The sequence below is a fragment of the Panthera pardus genome, unplaced genomic scaffold (genome assembly GCF_024362965.1).
Source record: "Panthera pardus isolate Hobbes unplaced genomic scaffold, ASM2436296v1 HiC_scaffold_13, whole genome shotgun sequence".
NCBI lineage: Eukaryota > Metazoa > Chordata > Mammalia > Carnivora > Felidae > Panthera > Panthera pardus.
This window is the reverse complement of record NW_026526688.1, coordinates 102,986,698-103,008,464: the sequence shown is the minus strand read 5'-3', so window position 1 is coordinate 103,008,464 and position 21,767 is coordinate 102,986,698. Positions and strand designations below refer to the sequence as shown.

General features: G+C 37.6%; 1 protein-coding gene across 3 annotated transcripts in view; it reads right to left on the bottom strand.

Moving 5' to 3' along the window:
* TNIP3 (TNFAIP3 interacting protein 3) overlaps positions 1-21,767 on the bottom strand; it is a 92,298-nt gene that overhangs the window by 27,285 nt on the left and 43,246 nt on the right. For 2 of the 3 annotated variants that reach the window (XM_053901283.1, XM_019418783.2), the window contains exons 3-6: positions 9,771-9,857; positions 6,046-6,126; positions 4,292-4,357; positions 2,710-2,841 (exon numbers count right to left, since the gene is read on the bottom strand). In XM_053901283.1, the coding sequence (XP_053757258.1) occupies positions 2,710-2,841; positions 4,292-4,357; positions 6,046-6,126; positions 9,771-9,857 (366 nt within the window). Of the gene's footprint in view, positions 1-2,709; positions 2,842-4,291; positions 4,358-6,045; positions 6,127-9,770; positions 9,858-19,714; positions 19,875-21,767 lie in introns of those variants that run through there. The other variant, XM_019418804.2, reaches the window with a different exon arrangement.

The window sequence follows — 21,767 nt, the reverse complement described above, 5'->3', positions numbered from 1 at the left end:
TTCCCATGTACTGTTACAGAGTGATGGGTAAGCGATTTAGTAAAAGTAAGTAAAGTTCTACAAAGAAAAAAAAAAGTACGATTGCAATAAAAAATATGAAATATCTCAAAGACCAATCCTGCCTGCATCATTCTGAACTGAAGAGAGGGAGAAGAGGATAAAACTTCAGGCAAATAAGACCCTTCACTACAGATAATTACTCAGAGCACTGTATTGTTGTGTCATTGCTTTGAAAAGGGAGAGATCAACAAGTCCAAGTGCCATCACTCCTCCATGTTTCCAATTACCTTCAAAAAGTCCTCTGTTTTACATAACTGAAGCAAGGTTAGTTGACAATATCTATCTTCTAATTCTTAATTTTATATTTTAGATAGTAAATTTTTTGTGGAGTGAATTGCATTTTTTTTTAAGTTTTATTTATTTTTAAAGAAGGAGGGGCGCCTGGGTGGCTCAGTCAGTTAAGCGTCCGACTTCAGCTCAGGTCATGATCTCACAGTCCGTGAGTTCGAGCCCCGCGTCGGGCTCTGTGCTGACAGCTCAGAGCCTGGAGCCTGCTTCAGATTCTGTGTCTCCCTCTCTCTCTGCTCCTCCCCTGTTCATGCTCTGTCTCTCTCTGTCTCAAAAATAAATAAACGTTAAAAAAAAATTAAAAAAAAAAAAAAAAAGGAGAGCAAGCTCACGTGAGCGTGGTGGGGAGGGGCAGAGAGAGGGAGAGAGGAGAGAGAGAGAGAGAGAGAGAGAGAGAGAGAGAGAGAGAGAGAGAATCCCGAGCAGAAACCACGCTGTCAACGCAGAGCCCAATGTGGGGTCAATCCCACCAAACTTGAGATCATCACCTGAGCTGAAATCAAGAGTCAGACACTTAATGACTGAACCACCCAGGCACTCCTGGAATGAACTGAATTCTTAATGGCACTGAAACTTTAACCTAATAAAACAAACATCCCGGAATTTAAGTAAATCAAGATGAGAAAATAGCTAACACACGTTAGAATATGTTGTTTTAGTAATTAATATTTCCCAAAACAATAATTAGATCTAAGATATCTATGTGGGGTGCCTGAGTGGTTTAGTCTGTTAAGCATCCAACTTCAGCTCAGGTCACGATCTCATCATTTCTGAGTTCAAGCCCCCTGTCGGGTTCTGTGTTGACAGTTCAGAGCCTGGAGCCTGCTTCAGATTCTGTCTCCTTCTCTCTCTGCCCTTCCCCACGTTCACCATCTCAATCTCTCTCTCTAAAAAATAAATAAATGTTAAAAAGTTTTTTAAAAAAAGATATCTACGTGAGGTGATTTTTTTTTTTTTAAGTGAAAACATTCCTATTTGCTTTCACTTAAATAGAGTGGGCTTATATACACTTAGAAAATGAGCCAATCATTTTCTAATTTGACATAATCTAAAAGTGACTTCAAATTGTAAATGGTTCCAACTTCATGAGGGAACAATCGTCATGATTCCTGGTCAGGAAAAGGAAGGGACTGCAACAGGGTCAGAAGGGAGTTGCTAAACCTTGTTTGTTTTCCTCTGACTCACTGGGACAGGGAGAACCTTACCGAGGTAAGAAAATCTACACCAACGGCTGTCTGCATTGATTTCAGCTATTGCCTTAAGATTGGTGCACGTGTTAATATACAGCCAATGCTTCATGATATCTGTCACAAGGATACACCTGAGACTATTTACACTTATTTTTTCTTAACATACATAAAAAAAAGTGCATCCATTAGAGCTTAAGATTTTCCTCCCATTCTCTATAATATCCATTAAGCCCCACAACTAAGAGTAAAACTGAGAGTATTTTAGAAGAAGACTGTCACCTTAATGGCCACCATCTTGCTCTCAGTGGGGATTAATGGAGATTTCAAATTTGGAGGCTGGGTTCAAATCCCATTTTCCCAGGTACTAGGTTGGCAAGCTTGGCAAGTCCTGTAACCTCTTCACATCTCAGCTTTAAAATGGCAAAAATAGGGGGCACCTGGGTGGCTCAGAAGGTTTAGGGTGGGGCTCCTGATCTCAGCTCGGGTCATGAGCTCCTGATTGCTGGGATTGAGCCCCACATCAGGTTTTGCATTGACAGTGCGGAGCCTGCTTGGGATTCTCTTTCTCTCTCCCTCTCTCTCTCTCTCCCTGCCCCCCCCCCCCAACTCCACTCTGCCCCCACTCACACTGTCTCTGTCTCTCTCAAAATAAATAAGCTAAAAAAAAAAAAAACATTGCAGAAATACCACTTCCTTCACAGATGGGCTGAGAATGTTAAATGAGATGGTGAAGGTGAGGCAGTTTTTTAAATGTTTTATTTTTTATGATTACAAACGCAATACCTATTTGTAAAACTATGTAAGCTCAAAAGCAGCTGTACAAACACAAGGCAGTGTCCCATTAACACTCGAAATAAAAACTGTATCTGAGTAAAAGCAAAAGGGTAAATTTAATCTCCTAGGCTGAAATGCTCTAGAAAGATGGCACCAAATCTATGGATCAGCACTCTCTGCGGGTAGAGCCTGGCACGCAAAGGCCTGCTCATTTGGACAACAAAGGAGGACGCAACCTGGGCATCTCCTTCCTCCAGTTTGCAGAGAACCGGGGACTTGCGTAACACATCCGCTCCTACGCACACCAGTCTCCGCCCACCACTCTCCGCCCACCACTCTCCGCCGAGCGTGCTCAGGCCCCGGGGCCAGGAAGGTCTTCTCCCTGAGCCCCGCCCACCTCCTCGAGCTGCAGCCTCTGGCGGGTCTGGTCGTGCAGCCGGTCGCTCTCTCTCTGACTTTGAAGCCGCTCCTTCTCTTGCGAGCTGAGGAATCTTTCTGCGGCGTCCAGTTTCATTTTCAGCTCTGCGACCTGAGGAAGTCGTATACACAGTGTGGCAGACACCACTTCTGAAATTCACACCCCCTCCCACCCCGGGATTTATTCCCCCACCCCGTGCACGCAGGGACGGACACGCCCCCACTCCTGGGCGGCCCCTAAGAGAGGTTCTATTTCCCACCAGCCTTAGCAAAAGTCAGGACCTGTGCACTTAAGAAAGAGCTTCCCCTACCGGAAAAGGTAAACACCGAAACAGCCTTAAGCCCCTTCCCTCCTTTCTCCAAACCACACCACTTCCGAGAGAATAAAGATTTAGATCTTAGACGGGGACGCTTCTGAGCCTGTCATTCTATTCCTAACTCTCAAAATGTGCCTTGCCTGACCTGAAAAGGGCAGCATGGGGTTAGGGGGTGAGTGAATTTGCCTGGGCCAGAGAAAAACAGACATGGCTTTTAACTCCTCAGTAATCTGCAATGCTTGACGCCCTACGAAATGCCAAGCTAGTTCTCAGAGCGATGATGGTCCAGTAAGAGAGGCCTTAGAAAAGGGTGTTTTATCAAAGATGGGAATTATGCCCACTGTTAACCAAGGGTCTTCACACACCTGCAGGCCATTCTTCCTGAGCAGCTTACACATTTTCTCTGGGACCATGTTCTTTAAAATTTGGAGACCCCAAAGCTGCCCCAGACTGAATATAACAGGCCTGCTGTAGTGGGAGCATTATCCTGCACTTACTAAATTTAATGCTTCAGTGTATCAAAATGGGGAAGAAGAGAGCAATACTGCTCTGTTACTCACTTGTGGTCAGGTTTCTTAATTCTGAATTATTTAGGGGAATTTACTTTCTCCTTTTCTCTATTTTTGAACGTGGAATAATTTAAATTACAAATTGACTTTGACCTATTAAAAGATATTCTCTCCAAAAAGTTCTTTCTCATCAAAGCAAAAGATTCTTGACAGACAATATGCTGTAGGGGGAAGAGGGAATGCCCCCACTTCCCCTCACACTGTCACTGCTACCATTGTTCATTTCTTTATCTCTGTAAATAGCTTATGCCAACTAATTAAAGAATTAGAGAAATGGCCTCGTATAAAACAGTATTAACTTTAAGCCATATCCTACCTCACATATAACTTTGTGTATTTATGGCTGCTAGTAACAAATCCAAAACAGGTTATTCCATGAGCTATGATGAATGTGCATAAGAACTCTAGAGACATCGCCAGAGGCTAAAGGCTATTTTTAGTACCTTTTTTTTTTTTTTTTGGCCATGCTCAAGATAATTCACTGATATCCTTCACTAATCTTCAGTACCAAGAGACCAATAATGCACTCAGCACCTTCTCCCTACCCCCCCACCCATCATTTTTTCAACAGTTGGCTAGCCACATGTCTCCTTCAGCTGCAACCAGTGAGAATCTTCACAGACTTGGTCCCCCAGCTTACTGATCTAAAGCAAATACTAAACAGAGAGGTGTTTACCTTTCGTTCATATAACTCTTTCATACTTCTAAATTGCTGATCCCATTGCTGGTTAACTTCCAGGAGCTGAAATTATTAAAATTTGGTGAATCAATATGGATTTCTGCCCATTTGGAAATTTGGCCAAAATGAAATCACTTTTGGGGGGCTAGTAAGACTTGCAAGCCACGGTTGAACACAGTATTCCTTCCACCAAGTTCTTGTAGGGCTGGGACGATTGAATTGAGCACACTCCCTCTTTGCATAACTGGCTAACATATGAAAAACCATTTAGCCTTACGTATATCTTGACTAGTCAGCTGAACTGTTATTAGAACTTTCAACTTTGCTTGTTATTTGAAATTTTCATCTTTGTTTAATACAATCAAAATACAGTAAAACTTTGGGAGTATTGATGGTTTTCTGTAAGATTTATTAATATATGAGGGTCTTTTTTCAAACCTTTCCATATTTTTCTGTGTGCTTACACTGATTATTATAATTAAATATTTCTTCTAGCTTTTCTAAAGCAGAATTTATATTAATGAATTCCAAATCCTGATAACTTACCATCACGTGCTTGCAATATTGTGCTTTTTAAAATCAACACATGACTTGTAATGTATATGTAATGAATGGATAATATCACCGTTTTGAAATTATAGATTTTCAAGGAATAATAGTTTTGTCATAAGAATATTTAGAAATAATTTAGGCTGCAATTTAGAAGCTTTAAAATCACGTGCTAAAGGAAGAAAAAAAACTATGTCCTGTGTTTTAGTTTTCTTGTAAGGGAAGCCTGTAACTTCCTACATCAAGAGAAATTCCAACACTTTCAATATGGGACAGAGATTGAGAAGATAGTTACAAGGACTAAAAGGAAGCAACATAGTCTCCTAATTATAAAACAAAATATCTAATCCAGACACCCAGTCCCTAGGTAAATCTTACGCTGGAAATAGCTATGGGTATTTAGTATAGACTATATTATATTATTATATAAAGATATCTTATCTGTTGGCATTTTAAGGATTAACATTTCTATGCCATGGTAACATTACCCTGCTATAGTTCAATAATTTTCCAGAAGGATACAATATTTTATGTAATATCAAAGAGGAGTAGAAGGCACCATACAGAAGAACATGAAGGATAAAACATATACAATGGTTTAGGAAACTAATTTAAAATTTGACAACATACACAGTGTTAAAATTGTTACACTTTTCACTTCTTCATCTTCAAGAAGAATAAAGAGGTTCTAACATTCATTAAACTCAGAAAAACAGAACTCATAATAATATCCATCACATTCCTAATGGCATTTTATAAACAACAAAAAAATTTTTTTTCAATAATGCTCCTTAATCCCTATGTGGCTGGATACCCAGCTCATGAAATCATAGTGCCTAAGTCAATTACACCTAAAGCCTTTGACAGTTTGAGTTTCAAGGTATGTCAAGTTGCAAGGCATAAGGCACAGGTGATAAACTCACATAGTCCATGTGGAGGAAACATCTAAGTTTTGAGAAAAATTAAGATAATTATTAGATTTATGACTTTGTCATTTTTCACTCATTTACACAAACACTGAAAGACTGGGTAAGAGAAATGTAGGTGAATAAGAAAAAAGTACTTCCTCTCAAAATAATGCAGTCCAAAATCCTAGAGATAAATACTGTGACCCAATAACAAAAATAAAAGACTCTAGACTCTATTTTATTCTCAGCATTAACTCATGATACATGTTGCTTCAGCTAATATTTGTAAATTACCTCTTTTCTCTGTTTTTCCAAGCACCTTATCTTTTGTTCAAGAGAACTTGTCAAGTTCTTTCTGCTTGATGATTGATCATGCTTAAACAAACAAAAACAAAAACAAAAAAAAAAAGAAAGAGAAATTGTGAAACAAAATCTTCTATAAAATAAGCAGGAGAAATGTTGTCCTTCACAAACTCTATGCATTTGGCTAACTCTCCTATTGTGATTTATAAAAATATCTTATTCTAGGGGTAACAATCCTTACACCATTATTCCTTCATAGAGACCTGTTGATGAAGAAGCATTATATTATATTTCAAATTCCTTTATATGAATTAACAAAATAATTCTCTAATAAATTATAAATGTATACATTAGTCAAACAAGAAATTAGGATTTTATGAGTTTGGATTTCAATCCTTTTCCCAAAAAATGGAAATTCAGAGTATAATGCTTATGGAAATCAGGTAAGTTTCATGGATACATTTTGGGTATTTACATAGTAATAAACATTTCTAAAATGTCATTTCTGTAGACATGTCCATATCTGAAGAGTGGCCCTGACAAAAATCAGAGGAATGACAGAATCATCATGAAAAACAAAGACATAAAACTAAAAGGCAGCAAATCCATTCTAAGACTGTAATGAACTAGCTACCTCAGTGTCCTTCATACAATTATGTTATAGAGAGGTTGACATAGATTATCTGGTATTGTGCAATTTTAACCAGACCTTTGAATAAAGCCAGTAGGTTATAAGTTTAAATAATAAATCACTGGCACAACGAAAAAGTTAACCACCTTTCTTTTCAGTTTTTTTTTTTTTTTTCCCTCTCAGTGTTGGGGGTATTTATTTAAAGAAAGCACAAATGCTCTGGAAACTGTGGGCCATCTGTCTAAATGGACCACCAACAAAGCTCACTTAAGTGCTGTTTTCTCTATAGTAACTCAATAGTCTTGTTACCATCTCGTCTCTGAGTCATATAAACAGTACAACAAATCTGGTGATGAGGGTAGTCCTAAATCTGCTACTTAGTTTCAAGCTCAATAGTTATGGAAATTAATTAAAGATATCCATGAACAATTAAATATTTTCAAAACATGTTGGCTTTTGCCAAAGACTTACAGGGAGTGTTCTTTTACAATCATCATGGGGTTTCAAGGACTTTTTTCATTAGAAATGATTTATAAAACTATTTTTCTATCTTTTCTCACTTACCTATGTCTCACTCAATATTTTAGGGCTGGATCGTATGTTACATCTTTATAGAAGCTGCCCTTAGTTTTCTTAGCTTCTTCCTAGACCCATGTACAGTTAAGACCTTATTTTATTTTTAATTTTTTTTAATGTTTACTTATTTTTGAGACAGAGAGACAGAGCGTGAGCAGGGGAGGGGCAGAAAGATAGGGAGACAGAATCTGAAGCGGGCTCCAAGCTCTGAGCTGTTGGCACAGAGCCTGATGTGGGATTTGAACTCAGGAGCTGTGAGATCATGACCTGAGCTGAAGTCGGACACTCAACTGATTGAGCCACCCAGGTGCCCCTAAGACCTCATTTTAAAAGATATTCTTCCATGTGTCTATAAATTCAGAATTATTCTATTTGCTTCTGGCCTCAAGAAGCTGGTTTGGCTGAGTTCCAGAAGTAACATCAAAATCCAGGTGACAAATATGTTGGGTCTTAAAATTGGGCTTTCCCTTTTTTAGGAAGTCTAGACTCATTCTGGATTAGAACAGATTGACTATTAGGTACCTTTGATCTGGAAAATGCTGTGAGCCAACTGTATGTTGTGTAACCTGAGCTCAGCAAAGCAGAGATACAGTGAGACCAGATTCCAGATCAGTGGTTCTTACTATAAGAACACATAGAAGTCACTATGGAAGCATGCTAAATGTAGGGCACCACGAACACTGAAAAAGAATTTCTGAAAAGGGAATTGTAGCGCCTCCATTTTTTTTTAATAGACTTTATTTTTTTAGAGCAGTTTTAGGTTCACAAGAAAATCTAGCGGAAGGTGACAGAGTTTTCCCATATGCCTTCTACCCCCGCACCTACACCTTTATCAACATCTCCCACCAGAGTGTTACATTTGTTACAATTGATGAATAGTTACTGACACATCACACAAATCCATAGTTTACTTTAGGGTTCATTCTTAGTGTTGTACATTCTATGAGTTTGAACAAATGTTTAATGACATTATAGTATCATATAGGATAGTTTCACTGCCCTAAAAATCCTCTGTGCTCAGCGTATTTATCCCTTCTCTACTTTAAATAAATTTCAGAGGTTATAGTGATTCACACTAAAGTTCAAGGTTCTCCTATTTCAGACCTTTCTTGGGAACACAGATTTGGGGTCCTTAAAAAGTTCCCTTGCTATTTGTGATAGAGACAAAAAAATCTGTGTCTAGCAAACATTTGTATGATTTAACCTTCGGGGAATCCACATTAAGATTAATTATATACTGTGCATGTTTTGTTTTGTTTTGTTTTGTTTTGTTTTTTGCCATATATAACTTTCTCTGGAAAGAAATACTAAAACTTTTGGACTTTGATTTTTTATTTATAAATAAAAGTTACTGAAAAGCTAGATACTAAACCTGCAAGTGAGAGAGAGAAAGCACAGTAATAAGAATTGTTTAAAAGCCATAAATGTATCACCAGGAGTTTCTCTGGAGATTAATCAACATTTATTTTACTATGGTTCATGTGTCTCAGGTATGTATTAAAATGGAACAAAGTCAATCAAACACAAAATTTGGGGAAATTTTTCATTTGTATTTGCTTTGCTTTCCAGTTGCTAATGAAGGTGTCTGATGTTTCAATAAACACAAAGATTTTTAGTCATTAGTTATACTAAGGGTCCCACTTACAGAACAATTATTCCTTATATGGTGCAATGTGTGTTTAAAGTGTCTGGGCATTTCTTTCTCATTTACCATAACACCTGGACCAACTTCTAAGATATTCAAATCCTGACACGCTAAATTAAGTATCTAAAGAACAAAAGAGTTCCCTTAATTTGCTATTATATCTTGGCTTATCTCTAAATAGAACTTTAAGAAAGAACATTCATTCATTCATTCATTCAGTTGGGTAAGTGTTGCAGTAACCAGTAACCAAACAAAAACTATGGTATTCATTGTACATCCATAAATATTTTACTAGGGATACTTTATTGCTATATTGTATTCTATTTCCAACTGTACAAATATTCTTTTTGAAATTTATATTGAACCAAATTTCTTTAAATCAAGAGCAAAATATGGAGCCCACAGAACTGGGGAGCTCAGAGGGATCAAAGAAAATGCAACAGTCACCCAGATACTTTTTCCTCCTTAAATAACATTGATTAAATACAAAGCAAAGGGGTGCCTGGATGGCTCAGTCCGTTGAGCATCCGATTTCAGCTTAGGTCATGATCCCCCTGTTAGTGAGCTTGAGCCCCAGGTCGGGCTCTGTGCCGACACCTCTGAGCCTGGAGCCTGCTTCAGATTTTATTTCTCTCGTTCTCTCTCTCTCTGTCTCTCTCTCTACCCCTCCCAGGCTTGTGTTCTCTCTCTCTCTCAAAAATAGATAAATAAACATTTAAAAAAGTTTTAAAAAATACAGAGCAGCTATTATCTAAAGAAAGCAAAGTAGCCATTTCTACTCTTATCCATCATTGCATAATTAACCATTAAAAATGCAATTGATGCTATATATGGTCAATTCATCCCCTAAAGATGTATTCTTACCTCTCCATGCTCCGAAGAACTTTCTGCTGCACTCATTCTAGTTGTGCCCTGTACGCAACATGCCATGGAAGCTGTTTTTCCTGGAGTCTTGGAAGACAGAAAGAAAAAGAGAAAGAAAATGTCTCTTGTGGTATCTTTTAAAGTGAAACCAAATATACAAAATTTTTAAAAGACCGCACTGTTAACTCATGGTGGAAAATAACAGCAATTGTTTTTCATTACAAATGAACAGAAGTGACTCTGTATATGAATTACACAGAATAAGGTTATAAGCACAGCATCTGTGATTTTAACTTTTCTTCTCTTCCAAATAGGGATTTCCCAGGATGTCTCAAGTAGGCAGGCTGTGACTAAGGGAGAGGCCGATTAGCCTCACTATGGTATGTAAATTGTCATTCTTCCTTTACTGGCAGTTTCTCCCACTGGAGGAGGAAGTTACCACAGAAAGCCTGGGCAAACCAAGTCTTTCCTCAGTAGCCAGACTGCCATAACTTCACTGTATTTCCCAGAGAGTTAGGTAACTATTGACTTTTTGACAACTCGGTTACTTGCTTCCCTGAAGGCAAGATTTTCTGGCAATGCCTTCTAACTGTGAGCTTAGCTGTGTGGAACTTAATGAGTCATATGTAATTCTGTACGTGCTACTAATTCCTATGGAACTAAAAGAGAAAATTCATTACAGCAAAAATGGGCATTGTTTGGAAAGCTAATGTTTTATATTGGCAGAAAGTTTAAACTTGGTTCTCAAGTTTAAGACTGTCTTGATGGTAGTTTGTTAAGTCCAGATTTCTCCATGATCCATTTGCGGTTCAATCTTTTGTTTTTTTGGCACTAATATTTTAGTGTTCATGAGTTGACTCATACGGTATTGAGGTAATGAAATACTGGGTAATGCAGATAAAAGCGTGCAAAGATGATGCTTGGAGCTACACAAATGAGTCATGGTAGAACAGAAGACCTCATTCCAGACTTGGAGGAGAGGGACCACAGTAGAGCCAGGAATGCAGAAAGAAAAGAATGTGTTGCTGAAGGAAGAAAACAAAGAATTTACAGTCAATTACTTAATTTACATTTTTGTTTACACCTTCCTATGAGATAGCCACTTGTATGCAAGATAAATCCTACAATTCCTGAAATTCAAATTCTTTAAAAGAGAATGATGAGTATCTAAGATGTGGCTGTTGTCTTTTTTTTTTTTTTTCCTACTTCATATCTAGCACCACTTTTTAACTCTGCCTGTGATCCAGCCATCCTGAACCCCCTTCATTTCCTGAAACAAGCCATGTACCTACCACCTACTGCTTTCTCTGGCTGGAACATTCCCCTGTCTGGGCCCCCTCCAACCAGTTGACCTGGGAAATGCTTAATTGACCTGCCTAATGCTTCTCTTAGCCCATAACCTTATTTGATCTCCTTTTACCAACCAGACAGAGCCTTTACTTAGAATTTACATAGTGTATTTACACGTTTGTAAGTTCACCTCCGTATCTACAGTACTGTGACACACAGCACATATTCAACACATTCTGCTGAGTGAATAAATTGATGAATATCTACATGCCACATTTACAGACTTTTTGCTATGTGTGTGTATGTATACATGGTTTTGTTTTTTGCTAGTTTCTTGGTCTGGTTTGGGGGTACACTTGTGAAATGGAGTGATATTTCCTTAAGGCAATATCCAAAAATGCAGGTGGGAATCAAATTGTTCTGATTTCTAAAAGTAAGAGTTATGACTCACATCTGATCTGATTTTAGGGGACATAAGCAGAGATTTCCTGGAGACTGACACTTCATTAACACTAAAACCTGCTCATCCAAAAAGAAAAAGAAAACTCTAACATGAAAATAGTTTCTTCCAGGGGTGCCTGGGTGGCTCAGTTGGTTAGGCGGCTGACTTTGGGTCAGGCATGATTTCTCAGTCTGTGGGTTCGAGCCCCACGTTGGGCTCTGTGCTGACAGCTCGAAGCCTGGAGCCTGCTTCAGATTCTGTGTCTCCCTCTCTCTCTTTGCCCCTCCCTGCTCCCACTCGGTCTCTCTCTCTCCCTCAAAAATAAATAAATATTAAAAAAAATAAAATATTTTCTTCCAAACGCTATCCCCCACAACATAGTTATATATAGATAGAGATAGAGATAGAGATAGAGATAGAGATAGAGACAGAGACAGAGACAGAGCTACAGAGATAGAGATAGAGATAGAGATAGAGATAGAGATAGATAGAGATAGAGATATATAGATGTAGTTCAAGGTTCCTTTCAGCCTTATCTGTGTATTTGGTAGTAATAACCCAGTGGATATGGTAACATTGACCTAGAAAAGTAGTTGGAAAGATCATTTCTTGACAGAAAGTACAGTACTTGGCCTTGGTGTCTTTTGGGTCTCCTCTGTACAGTATCCTGATGCATACTCAACTGTTTCAGCACAGCGTGGTGTGATGGCTTCCATTGAATGGAAATCCTATACCATTACATTTTTCATTACAATTCCTTTGTGTCTTCTGCTATGCAGTTTAACAGCAAACAGATTTTCTATTAGCTTCAGAGAGACATGTGGTAATTTATGAATTAACAATAACTCTTCTGGAGAGCCCCATGTTTGGATTGAGAAAATAGGAGCTTGCACTAGGCCAGTCTTAGAAATAAACTGGACATTTTCTGTTACATATACCCTTCTTACCTCACCTCCAGCCCGCTTACATGTACTATGTACTTAAGAGTATGATTCTTAGGGGTATCTGGGTGGCTCAGTTGGTTGAGCATCCAACTCTTGATTTTGGCTCAGGTCATGATCCCATGGTCAGAGGATCAAGCCTTGTGTTGGGCTCCACCCTGAGTGTAGGGTCTGCTTGAGATTCGCTCTCTCTTTCTTTCTCTCCCACTCCCCCATTCATGCTCTCTCTTTCTAAAAAAAAAAAGAGTCTGGCTTTCAGTCAAGCTTTGTTTTGTGAGAAGTCTTACTAGCTGCAATAACTCTCAGAGAAAAAGATGTGTTTCCAAGGGGATTCTGAAGAGGCTTCATTTTTCAAGTCACTAAAATATTACACAGAGAAAAATAATTAACAAAGAGAGATATGGTGAAGAAAAAGGACCAAGGAACTACCAGCCACTAGTTAGTTTGTAACTCTCATCTGAGTTGATGATAATTCTCTCAGAACTAGTCTCAGACAGATCATCACAGTTCTACAAATGCTAGGAGGCATTCTTTATCAGGTAAAATAAACATACCCCCCCCCCCTTTTTTATTATCCTTTTAGAATGAAGGTTGAAAACCTCTTTTGCTTCCTGAATCTATTTGCATGAATTTTTAGGTGAGTGTGTTATCCAGGCAGGACTGAGAGCCTTGGCTGGTGACAAAAAGGTCTGACTCTTGACTCAGGTCATCTAGATTCGTATGTTGGCTCTCCCATTCACTACCCGTGACATTGGGCATGATGCTTAAGGCCTCTAAGCTGCAACTTCCACATTTGTAAAATGAGAATAGTAATAGTGTCCTTCTCCTAGGGGCCTAATAGTGTCATCTTGCTACTTGTGAGAACACATATAAAAACTTAGATACTACTGGTAATAATATGATCTTAAAGATAGGGGGACATTGATCAAATTATTTGTGCAATAAATAATATGAAAAAAGGAAAGGACCATCGATCATTTATGTTTCACTTGGCACTGAATGGATGCCAAAGGAAAATAAGCAAAGGTCCCTGCTTCCAATTAAATTAATATGTATACACATAATATATATCCGCTTGCCTGCAAGAATTCAGAGAGAGAGCTCACTCCCAGCCTTAATCCTTATGGAAGGAGCTGTACTTTCTGCTGGGCCTTGAAGGGTGGATTGGATTTTGATAGATGGTAAAAGCTGAGGTATATTGCTATAATGTGAACAACATAAACGGAGTGGAAGTGGACAAACTGTAACGAGCCCACTGTAACTAGAGTAGAGCTCATCTAAAGTTGATTAGGATCAAATTGTGAAAGACTTTAAATTTCACATTAAGAAATTTTGAGATTATTGCATAGGCCAGGGGGAGCCACTGAAGATCCCTGAGAAAAGGAATTTTACATGATCTAAGTAGCGTTTTCATAAAAATAGACCTCGATATATGCATTATGTAACAAATGAGTGAGATTGAGAACTGCAATACCACTTCGTAGATATTATCAAAAACAATATTTGAAATATTTAACAGCGTGTGGTAATCCAGATATTTAACAATCAGTTCATCTAGGGCACTCAGAATGAATCAGTAAGATTCCTATATTAATTGTCTTCTTGTCATGTCTATCTGGATTTACGTCTTTCTCTGCTTGCGTAAAACCTATTTCCTGATCTTCCCCATAAAACTTGTCTTCCCCATTACAGTCAATGGTGACTTTCATGCTCTATATTACAAATCTTGGAGTTTATATATTTGATTCCTCTTTCTCACACAACCTGCATCCAATTTATCTGAACATTTTGCAGGCACTTCAAAAGTATACCAGAAAGGAGAGCAACACATTGGCACAAGACCCAATTTAATGAGAGAGTGGCAAGGTGAAATAAACATGCCTTTTAATAACTTTTTCAAAATGAGAACTTTAGCGTTTGTGTCCTGATTTTATTCACATGAAAATTTTGAGAGCATCCAATAGGGGCTGAAATCTGACTTCGTGTCACATCCTACCTCTATGTTTACTAGTTATGTGACCTTGGGAAGACGCTTAGCATCTTTGGACTGATCAAGCCACCTGCATCCCTTACATGGATTATTGCAATAACCTAATAGCCTCTGTGCTTCCACTCTTGCTCCCTTCCTCCATCTATTATCAATATAGTAGCTATTGTGAGTCTTTAAGAACATGCCATTTCATGTCACTTCTCTGCACAAAACCTTTCAGTGACTTCTCATCGCACTCAGAGATGAAAGCAGAACTCTGTAGAGTGGCCCACAAGACCAAATACACTGTAGCCTGTGCTTCTCTGGCCTCTTTCTCAGTGTTCTTCCCTTTGCTCACTCTGCTCTGTGTCCTGTCCACACTGCTGCCCCATGAGCCTGTTATGCACACTCCTTGTTCTCTCTGCTTAGAACTTCTTTTTCCTAAATATCCACATGGCTCATCCCTTCACCTTCAATAGGTGATTGCTTAAATGTCACCTGTTTCTTGAGTTCTTACCTGACCTCCCAATATAAAATTGCTCTCCAACCCAGCATTTTCTATCTACCTTTCCTGCTGTATTTTTCCATAGTACTATATATAAGCTACTATATATTTTTCTTCTTTGTTGCTCTCCACCATTAGAATGTAAACTTCATTGGCAATAATTTTTGTCTCTTGTGTTCATTCCATATTTCTCAAATCTGAAATAGTGCCAATTATTTTAGTACCTACTCACATGCACATAATGTTCAGACACACATCATGGCCCCTCCCTACCCAAAAACTAAATCAAGAATATTCCTGAATCAGCTACCTTCTTAAGAGACTATGAAAGATATAAAGATCAGAATTTCAGCTTCTTAGCCTCAAAACTAGTAAATCACCTCTCTTTCAGACCCCAAGCCTGGGCTTGGACTAAGAGAGTTGGGTGAGAGAGGAGTCCCAAATCCTATAACTTCATGGGGGCTAAATGCTTATGTCTCTCCAGCTTGTAACTCTGAAGCAATTTTTTCATGCAATTTACAAGTGTTGCTTGAAGTCTGTTTCCACTATACACTTTTAGTTTTTAGTGCATCTCAGATACATCTTAGGGCAAATTGACTTTTGCCAACTAGTCTGTAGTCTTTACAAAATTGCAGACTTTATGCAACTTCCATGTCTGAAGATTTCTCAGCACTGCACAAAGTATTAAAGGATCTGAGCCAGTTTGACCATCAGTCCCCCTCTGGAGTCTCCCTTGGCTCGCCAAAGTAGTGTTAAGTTACTTCCTCCTTTGTGATCCCAGGGTGCTCTGTGAAGTATCACTTCCAGTATTTACAGTAAAACAGTCATGAATTTTATGTACCTTTCTTTTCTGTGAGACTGTAAGCTTCTTGAAGGTAGTAGACTCAATTTTTATCACTTGAACATTGGGAACTAACATAGTACCTTCAGAGTTCAGAGTAGTGATACTGTTCATTTTTATTGAATGAATCAGTTTATGCATGAATTTTCAGTAGGAAATCATAGCACACCTCTGCTTCTTGTAATACAGTTCAGAGGATAACGACCACAGTGATATACAAAGTTATACACTTTGCCTCAAAATCAAAAAAGATCAAGTAGGAATATCAATGTATTTTTTTAAACTGTTCTATTTCATTCGCTTTTTATTCACTTTATTCTCTTTATATATAAATATTTTACCCTTTCCTATTTTGGTTATATGATCTATCTCTCTATCTATCTATCATTTATCTACATCTTTCTACCTATCCATATCTATGTATCTATATCTATATCTATATCTATATTTATATCTATATCTATATCTGTATCATCTATATCTATCTCCATAAAAATCCCCCTTTAATTTTCTCTTACTCTTGATTACTATTTAATAAATAATCAATATAAATAATTGTACAAGCTATGGGGGAACTTTTGTTATTTTTTTAATGTTTATTTATTTATTTATTTTGAGAGAGAAAGAGTGTAAGTGGCGGAGGGGCAGAGAGAGAGGGGAAGAGAGAATCCCAAGCAGGCTCCAAGCTCAGCATGGAGCCAGACCTGGGGCTTGATCTCACTACCATGAGATCACAACCTAAGCCAATATCAAGAGTCAGATACTAAGTGACTGAACCAGCTAGGTGTCCTACTATGCGGGAATTCTTAAAAGGCATAAATGTGATCTTCAGTAATATTTCCTAAATGTGCACAGTGCTTTTTACATTTTAGGAGACAAGTTAATATCTTGAAGTATTAACTGATGATCCCTCCAAATGAACACTGCTCTTTGTTTCATGTAACCACTCCTTTGTTTACTTGGTTAATGGTATCTTTTGTCTCCAGCACTGATTAAATTTGCTGTAAATGCAAAGGGAGAAACAGCCCTGTTCAACCTGTCATTTTCAAAATAGACTCTCCAAACTCTGGAGACCAAAACCAACTTTGAAAACCAAAGCTTTGAATTGCAAAAGCTAGCATTTTTTTCCTGAAAATTATGTTAAAAAAATTTAAAGACTAATTCCTTTCGTGCAGTTTATTTTGAAATACCTCAGAAAATAATGTGGATTTTATTTGATTGATCCAAAATCAAATGTGGATTGATTGATGGAAAGAGGGGTGACTAAGTGGATAGATGTGTGGTAAACAAGTAGAGAAAAACATTGGTGGCAACACTGAGGTTGTGGACGTATAGGTGTATGTCATAAAATCCTTTCAAGTGGCTATCCTTTCAAGTGGTTTCATGGCCTGAGGGAAACGAGGAAGATCAGAGTAAAAGAGTATCTGGATGGTTTTGAGGGCTCATGAAGAAATGGAGCCCCATTCCCCTACTTCTAGGGACTCATCCATCATGTATCCAATTGCCCATATTGAACAGCAAAGAGCAGAGACAGCTTTAGCTTCACCCTTGGGTGAAGCCTGGGCAAAGGGCAAGTCTTGAAGAGAATTTCTCCATCCCATCATGGTACCTTGTTGAGATTTTGTGGCATGTCTAGGTAGAGAGGTCCTAAGACAGGTCAACCCTAATGTGCTGTGGAAGCAGAACCAGAAATTTGCTACCTTCTTGAGAAGAATGTAAAGGTGGTCAATTGAGGAAGATGGAATATTTACCATATGGCCCTGAGGATAGGAGATGAATTGAATTGTATGGAAGCTTGAGTGACTGCAGTGAGGATATAGGTCAATGAAAAGACCATAAAGAGTACTTTAGATTAGTCCCAATGGCATCGTGAGATGGCGGGTTATTGAAGCCTAAATGTTTTCACCCTAAAGTTGTCAAAAAAATACGGGACTTCCAGATAAATTTGGATTCCAGATATAGTTTTTGTTTATGTGTAACTATGCCCCATCCAATATTTTGTTGTTTGTATGAAATTCAAAGTTAACTGGGTATCCTGTACTTTTATTTCTACATCTGACAATGCTACTCCACTTGGATTATGTCACAAAATCTGCTTCACAGACCCTAAGTTCCATTACGGGGAGAAGGAGGGAGAGGAGAGAAGTTTTGCAATATAAAATTGCCTGAGAAAACAATAAAATGACTGACATTTCCTGTAGCCAACCAGATTAAATTATCTTCTATGAGATAGGATGGGGGTCCTAGACCAAAGGTAAATTCAGTTTAGGAAAAAAAAAAAAAAAAAAAAAAAAAAAAAAAAAAAAAAAATATATATATATATATATATATATATATATAAATAAAATTTCACACACATGAGCTCTGTGGTTTGGAACATTTTATTTGCTTTAATTTGAACTTCATAACAGCCCTATAAGCTTGTCAGGAAAGGTATCTTTGATGGTAACAAAGATTAAGTTGAAATTTAGAGATGTTAACTGAATTGAATTTAATCTTTTCTCTTCTCTTCTCCCTTACCACTCCATATGAATGCAGATTGCTTTATTTTTATCCTACTTAGCTCATACATTGACCTCAGTTTCATTCATGTATATATTCTTATAACAAATATTTATTGATTATGAACTATGGATTTGGGACTATGCTAAGTCCTAAGATATAAAGATGCACAAAACAGACATGTCTTTCGCATATTTTCTGTTTTTTGACTATAAATCTGAAGATCAGAGGGACCACTGCATTGATGATGACATTGTTTCTGTGTCATTTCATAATTACCAAGTAATTAGCTTGGACATTTTACGTAGAAGAGACTACTTTCTTCTTGAGACAATACATTCCAACATCATATACATAGATTTACATACAATTCTTAAATAAAAATATAACTAAGTATAATTAAGAAAAAGCATGTGTATATAAAGATGATGCTGGAATCGGAGGAGCCTGTGGTGATAACTCAGTGGAAACACAGGTGATGCAAAGAGTGTGTATCAGGAAGGTTTTGTCTGAAAATGAGCCTGACTCAAAAGAAAATATGCTAGTCTGAAAAATTGCAAATATTTTCTAATTGCTCTTTAGTGATTAAAAAAAAAAGTATTTTAAAAAGTAAAGCTTCCTCACTGAAAGGGAAAAAAAAAAAAAAAGAATTGATCTCAGTTTTTGCTACTTACCCCAGAATACTGTAGGAAAAGACATCTATAAACTTTATGGGTCGAGCCTTATTTTCCCCACAAGTACAATATAAAGTAAAAAAAGTCTTAATACATTTCATCTAGAAGGTAGCCATTATAATGATATGAGCATTCTTCAGTGAGAGCTGACAGTGCCCACTTGGCTAGTACTTTTCCCACACTTGTGAGAAGAAGTTGTTATCAACCAAACTAGAAGTGGGAAGTCTTGCTTGAGAAACAAGGCTTTTGAGACATTGGATCCCAAAATCCAGCCAGGCAGGGTTTAGAAGTCCTTATGAGTGATCTACAAACTGTCACAAAACTAAACAGATCACGAACATAAAGAACACATTTGCTTAACAACTCTTACGAACATATGACTCACAATACCTCCGAAGCCAAATATTTCACTTCTTTAATACTATCACAAGTTTTCAAATTTCTTAACCCAGAGGCTTATGTTATTCTTCTTGCATAATAAAGAAGACATATCTAAATTTTTTTTTTCACATTTGCTTGTTGAAATCATACAAGTGTGGGAGAAGACAATCAAAGGCAGAGTAATAATTCTAAAAGGAAGGATAACACCTTTGACCTGTTCAGTAGAAACCCTGAGATTCTGAACTCTCTTTCTTCTCTTTGCAGACTCCTGGATACCTTATATTCTTTTAATCAGTTGGAATTATAAAATCAATTATAATTTCCACCCAGTTGTCACTCTTCACTCCAAGTCTTGGTGGCTTCCTCTAGCAGCCACCCCGCCTCCACCCCAACTCTTACCCCATGTTGTCATGCTGTTCTTCCAGACCCAAGTGATCAAAACTGGAGCTGCCAGAATTATTATTTTCACTGAGGCAGAAAGAATACTCTTCCACCTATTGCTTCCACCTTTCCAAGGACAACCTGCATCTTCCAGTTTTCTGTAACTCCCTTTCTTGTGGAACTTGGGGCAAATCCTCCCAGCAATGGAATGAGCAACATTTGAGTAAGGAAAAAAGTGTCCTTCTCAAAAGCGTTTCAGTTTATTGCTTCACTTCTCTTACCCCAAACGGATGCCTCTCAAATGTTAGGGAGAGCTTTTGCCTTCCTTCTTTTGTAAGAGTTAATTCTTGCATCTTAGAGTGCAGTTTTAGCTTACAGACCCGTGTCTCTATTTTCTGTTGTGCCAGGTGATATACTTTACTATAAAATAGAGTTCAAGATGGGCATACACAACAAGATCTCTGTATCTGGACATGTACCTGATAATCATACATTGTGGAAGGCTTTAAAAATCCTTGTTATTAATGGAAGAAGGAATAAGTCTTAGACTAGCCATGGAATCAATTTAACTCGAAATATTTTTGGGAGACACAACTTGGCTTCTTTACCCACTAACCTGTTTAGTTTTGAAGTTTGATTATACTTTGAGAATTAGAAGACTCAAAACTAATAGCTGCACTTACAAATGGAGAAAGATACATGGCTCATGTAAGTGACTTCACCCAGGTTGCCAACATTGAGCTTCAAGCACAAGGTGTGGCAGCTGACCTAAGATAGGCCTTCTTGGGGCCTGGGAACATGCAGGCAGAGCTTAGCTAGCCAACTGTGCAGGCATTTCCTAATGAAGAGTTAACAAATACTCATGTAACAACATATTTTTCTGTTAGGAAGAAAAAAAAGGATTAAAACATTCCAAAGCCATCACTACTGAAATTAGATAATGGGATTCAAAGAAGCTACTCATTATATGAGAAAAATGGAAAATAAATAGAGGGGGTTCAAGGTCACCCTACTACCATAAAAATAATGGTGATGGTGATGGCAATAATGCTATGCTTGTTTAGTTTAGCTCTTTATACTTATGAAATGCTTTTACTTTTTCACTCACTTTGTATTCTTATCAGAATCCAATTTACAAATGAGAAAACGAGATTTAGATCATCCAAATTGTATTTTGATAAAGAATACTAGCTTAGCTTTCAAAAAAAGGGAAATAAGGAAGAGGAAATTAGCTTTTTTTTTTTTTTTAACAATGTGGTTACAGAAAACGTGTGTCAGCTTACTGTATTTTGCAGGAAGTTTTTCCTTTATTGTCTTTCCAAGTGTCATAAGTTTATATTACTCTCTGAATCATCAAAAGAATTTTCCCAGGGCTTTTTACATTGGGAAGAATGTCTGGATCTAGAATTTGTCCTCAGTTACTGGGAAATCCTCCCTCAACTTGTGCAAAGTTACTAAAAGCCAATTTGGGGTACTGCCTCTCAGTTAAAACAAAATAGAATCCAGAGACAAAACAAGTTCTTAAGCAAATTCAATTCTAGTGAATCTTATTAAAATTTGGACAGTTTTCTTTCTCACTCCCAAGTTGCATCCTTGTTTCTAAGAATTACTGGAAATAAGGGTGCCTGGGTGGTTCAATCAGTTAAGCATCTGACTCTTGATTATAGCTCAGTCATGATCTCACGTTTCATGAGATACAGCCCCGTGTCAGGCTCCATGCTGATAGTGCAAAGCCTGCTTGGGGGTCTGTCTCTCCCTCTCTGTCTGCCCCTTCCCTCTCTCTCACTCTCTCAAAATAAATAAACTTAAAAAAAAAAAAGAATTACTGGAAATATATTTGTCCAAAAAATACACTTTAATTCTTCTCTCATTTTCTTTTGTATTTAAAGACCTACAATTATAGGGTCCCAAATTAATATTCATATATTAATTTTCTCATAGCATTAGGACCGTGTCTTGGCTTAGTGTAACTCGTACTCAACATGCATTTTGTAATTTGAATATTTTTCTTACTTAGGCAATTATTTTTCTTTTTGATGCCCTTTGTTTGCCAACCGTCCACTTCAACTGT